This window comes from Chanos chanos, chromosome 11 (assembly GCF_902362185.1).
Source record: "Chanos chanos chromosome 11, fChaCha1.1, whole genome shotgun sequence".
NCBI lineage: Eukaryota > Metazoa > Chordata > Actinopteri > Gonorynchiformes > Chanidae > Chanos > Chanos chanos.
In genome coordinates, this window is record NC_044505.1 from 13,912,616 (window position 1) to 13,917,615 (window position 5,000).

Genomic DNA, 5,000 nt, shown 5'->3' on the forward strand with positions numbered 1-5,000 from the left:
TCTCTCACACACACACACACACACACACACACTCACACTCTCTCTCTCTCACTCTGTCTCACACACACACACATACACTCTCTCTCTCTCTCTCTCTCTCTCTCTCTCTCACACACACACACACACACACACAAACACACAGACACACACTGCTCTGTTGTACATCTCTGACAAATGTGTCAAATTTCTGGCAGAGAACTGTCTACAGTCTCAAGAGAATCCATTACATTCATATTGTTATACTATGTAAATGCATGCCAGAGAGAGAGAGAAAGACACACAGAGAGACAGAGAGAGAGAGAGAAAGACAAAGAGAGAGAAAGAGAGAGAGAGAGAGAGAGACAGAAAGAGAGATGGTCATTGTAATTGACGTAACAGACAGTAAACAGATTTCTCAGTGAAAGTTGTTCAGAAATGTTAACGTGTGAATCAGTCAAATATGATCTAAATGGACCAGACTAAGAAAGAAGGACTTGATGAGTAAATGTGATGGAGGACAGCGGAAAATTCAAGGAAATGAAAAAGTATGAACAAAAACATGAACAACAGGGCCACGTTTTTTTTCTCTTAAAAAGTTAAGTGGTTTCTTTCATTTCTTTGAGGAACAATTTAAATGAACTGAAATTGCTTAGCAATGAGAGCGATGCCAGACCAGGGTGTGGGCTCGTAGTGAGAGCTAGAGTCTGAAAAAAACTAAATTCCATCCTCAATCTGCAGGGAGATTAAATTTAATCTTTGCCCAAGCCGTCATCACCTTGTCAAATTCATAACAGACGCTCCTCAGGGTTTTCCTGCATTCTAAGGCTACGCTTAAAATACATAAAAATACAAAAACATTTTTTTTTTATTTTTTAAAGACTTCATTTCATTGTACGGATGCTGAACTCAGCTTTCTTTTTTCTTAGACAGTTACTTTCAGTCCACAGTGCAGCGCACATTACGACCTGAGGTCTACAGAGGAATGTGGAATTACTGGGCAAGATACAGACGCGCATACATAGACACACACACACGCACACACGTGCACACACACACACACACACACACACAAACACACACACACACACACACAGTTGTACGTGCACACACAGACACACACAGACACACACACACACACACACACACACACTTGCACGTGCACACACAGACACACACACACACACACATGCATACACACACACACATACACACGCGCGCGCGCATACACACACACTTATGCATTTTTACACTCTCTGCAGTGGTTTGGAAGATGAATACTGTCAAACAGTTTAAATTACAGTGAAACAGGATGTTATTTCAGACAAAAGGCCTTCCTACATCATCTAGCACACACACACACACACACACACACACACACACACACGCACGCACACACACACAAACAGAAGTCAGTTTCATGGCAGTGTGTGTGTGTTTAGCTGAGATGGCAGTCGTGTGTAGACAGACACATTTATCAGTGCTGATTCTCTCCAGAAACACACACAAACGCACACACACACACACACACACACCCTCCCTCAGTACCTTCACATTTCTCCTCATATAAACCCAATACTAGTTCCAAAAGCACCGTCTGTCAGCATCTCTTGTGCAAAGCACTTCACCTCACACTACTTTACTCATTTGTCTTCAGAGGAACTCTGTCTTCATCTGGCGGACGCTGTTTGTGATAATGTCTCGGCGATCCACAGCACATGCAGGCTTTCGCTCTCTACAGCCTCTACCCTACACACCTCACGCATCTAATCCAGGGCCAGAAGAACCCCCTCGAACCTGTATGTTCAGGTGTGTAAGATTCAGCGAAAGAGACATACCTTTAAGTTCAGCGTCTCTGAAATTCACAGCCATTCAAGTTTAAAAACTGTGTAAAAAAAAAACTCTACTTCGCTTTAAAGTTCAGTTTCAGCAGTTTTACGAAAAAAAAAAAATCAGCATGCGTAATAGACAGATGTATGACTAATATGATAATTTAGTTATGAGGATGTTATGTCTCAGTGCACACTCATTACAAGAGTATAAATATCTTTCTTGTAAAAATGTGATATTAGTTAAACAATATGTCACGCAGTGTTTATGGCTGGTGAAACAACAAAAGACATTTGAAGTGTTGGCGTGGTAACGGAGGGTAGGAAACGTGTTTTACCAGATGTGTGGCCTTGTCGGGCGTGTGTGTGTTCTCTGAGGTCTATCGTTCTGTCAATCTGAAACATTTTCAAGTCTTCCTCATCCAACGCGATGTCTCCCCAAAAAACAGCTGCGGAAGAGATAAAAAAAAGCACAAAAAAACAGAAAACATAAGAGACAGCACAGAATCACACACGCATACACACACACACACACACACACACACATGTTGTTGGTAGTAAGCAGTGGGCGGTTGGCAGCTATAAGTATTCTAGCAGTACCGAGCTCCGATCGGTGCGGTTATGGATCGGTTCTAATTTAAGACGTACGGTCGAAGCAGAAGCTGACCAGCGTCACCTTAGAGCAGGACTACCGAAATGGTCACACGCTGACAGCTCTGGGAGACTGGGTGACTTCATTCAGAACGCCACACTTGTCCTGTTCTTTTGGTTTCCTATCCGATCCTCCCTATGCCTTCCCCGCCCTTTCTCTGACCTCTAACTCACATCCTAGGTCATCCCCATTCACAGCCGTGACATAGCACAATCTTATTTTAGCTTGTCACCATGGCAATGATGGAAATGACCATGGGAGAGGGTGTACTTTTGGAAGGTCCTCTGCATGTGTGTGTGTGTGTGTGTGTGTATCTTTTGGCAGGACAATGATATTGTAACCTTGATATAAAACAATAAACAATGCAACATACTCCTGCCTGCATTGAGATTATCAAACAATTGATTTAAAAAGGGGAAGTTTGAGTTTGCTTGTGTGTGTGTGTGCGCATCTGTGTGTATGTGTGCGCGCGTGTGTGTGTGTGCATCCCTTTGCATACATCTGTGTGTATGTGTGTGTGAGTGAGTGTGTGCGCACGTGTGTGCCCATGTGTGTGTAAGTGTGCGCGCGTGTGTGTGTGCATCCCTTTGCATACATCTGTGTATATGTGTGTGTGAGTGAGTGTGTGCGCGCGTGTGTGCCCATGTGTGTGTGTCAGTGTGTGTGTGTGTGTGTGTGCATGTGTGTGTGTGTGTGCATGTATGTGTGTGTGTCAGTGTGTGTGTGTGTGTGTGTGCCTGTGTGTGCGTGTGTGTCAGTGTGTGTGTGTGTGTCAGTGTGTGTGTGTGTTTGTGTGTGTGTGTGTATCAGTGTGTGTGTGTGTGTGTGTGTGTCAGTGTGTGTGTGCATGTGTGTGTGTGTGTGTGTCAGTGTGTGTGTGTGTGTGTGTGTGCCTGTGTGTGCGTGTGTGTCAGTGTGTGTGTGTGTGTCACTGTGTACGTGTGTGTGTGTGTGTGTGTGTCAGTGTGTGTGTGCATGTGTCAGTGTGTGTGTGCATGTGTGTGTGTGTGTGTGTCAGTGTGTGTGTGCATGTGTGTGTGTGTGCATGTGTGTGTGTGTCAGTGTGTGTGTGTGTGTGTGTGTGTGTGTGTGCGGTGTGGTGTCCAATCTCCCCTCTCACACAATAGACTGCGATATCAGTATTCACTTGGCTGACCCTCAAATCTCTAGAGAGTCTTGAGCATCTCATTAGTTCTTATAAAGGTCAGAGGTCAGGATCATACCTTCATAAAACACACACAGTCCTTTACAGACCAATCACTTTTCCCCTCCCACGCCTTACCAATCAACCAGTCGTCTTAAACCCTTTCACTCACAAACCCAACGAATCCATCCGCTCTTCACATTCACAGCACAGAGAAATAACAATCACAATGCATAAATAATAGCCCATAAACCGACGCGTGTTTTTCAGATCATTCATAATTCACTAGTGGGAACTAAAGCAATGCTCCTCAAGGAGACGCATGACAGTTTATTGATTAAGGACGATGAAAAAAAAAACGGCGGACGTCGGTAGCAGTCGATGCTGTGAGTCAGCGCTCAACTGAGAGCAGAGGATCATGCTGGTCACTGGTGGAAGATGATATCTGTGTATTATATAACACTTTTCATAAACCCCCTGTCACAGATAGACAGACAGACACGGAATTAGAAGAAAAAAATATTAATATTTCAATTAAGACCAGGGTACAGATAGATAGATAGATAGATAGACAGATAGATAGATAGACCCTTTGTAAATATATAACGAGGCAAAAGAAAAAGGAAACGAAAAAAGAAAAATGTTGATCGATTACTGAGAAAATTCTGCAATCATTTCTGGAAAACATTGTACCAACATTAATTTGCAAAAATCCTCAGCTATGACTGGAGCTGACACAGAAAGATGCATTATTTGCTCAAGTTGTTTTCACGTGTCATTGACCGGAAACCTTTCTCACTGACTTGACATCAGTTACTCTCTGTCGCTGTCACAGTCCTAGGCCTAGAGTGTCACACATACCTTAACCTCCATCAGTAACCTGTATTGCCATTGACTGCAGTACTGTATACTAACAGCATATTACAGTACACCTTCTGCCTGCTCTGTGGAGACATCATTCGCCTGTGCGTATGCATGTGTGTGTGCGTGTGTGTGCGCACGCGCACGTGTGTGTGTGTGTGTGTGTGTGTGTGTGTGTGTGTGTGTGTGTGTGTGTGTGTGTGTGAGTGAGTAAGTGGGTAAGCGAGAGAGAGAGAGAGAGAGACAGATCGTGTGTGTGTCTGTGTGAATAAATAGTTGAAGGTCAAACTAACATGTGTGAGTAAACAGTTGAAGGTCAAATGAATGCGTCCTTTTACACTGTAAAACCTTATCTCTGACAGCGAAGAGAAACAAAAATCCCCTCGCGGAAGAAAGAAAGAAAGAAAGAAAGAAACGCAATGATAAACCTACAGCCAAACTCCCCGGCACATATCAGACTGCATAATCTGCACGGGTTTGAAATCTCTGTCAGATTATAATCTCCATGCCAAGGTTAATTCTGCATGGTTGGAGGCCC

The 5,000-nt window shown here is 43.6% G+C and overlaps 1 protein-coding gene across 2 annotated transcripts in view; it reads right to left on the minus strand.

The window, feature by feature from the left end:
• Positions 1-5,000, minus strand: part of tll1 (tolloid-like 1) — a 40,910-nt gene that overhangs the window by 26,829 nt on the left and 9,081 nt on the right. For both annotated transcript variants that reach the window (XM_030788032.1, XM_030788033.1), the window contains exon 2: positions 2,144-2,254. In XM_030788032.1, coding sequence (XP_030643892.1) covers positions 2,144-2,254 — 111 coding nt within the window. The remainder of the gene's footprint in view (positions 1-2,143; positions 2,255-5,000) is intronic.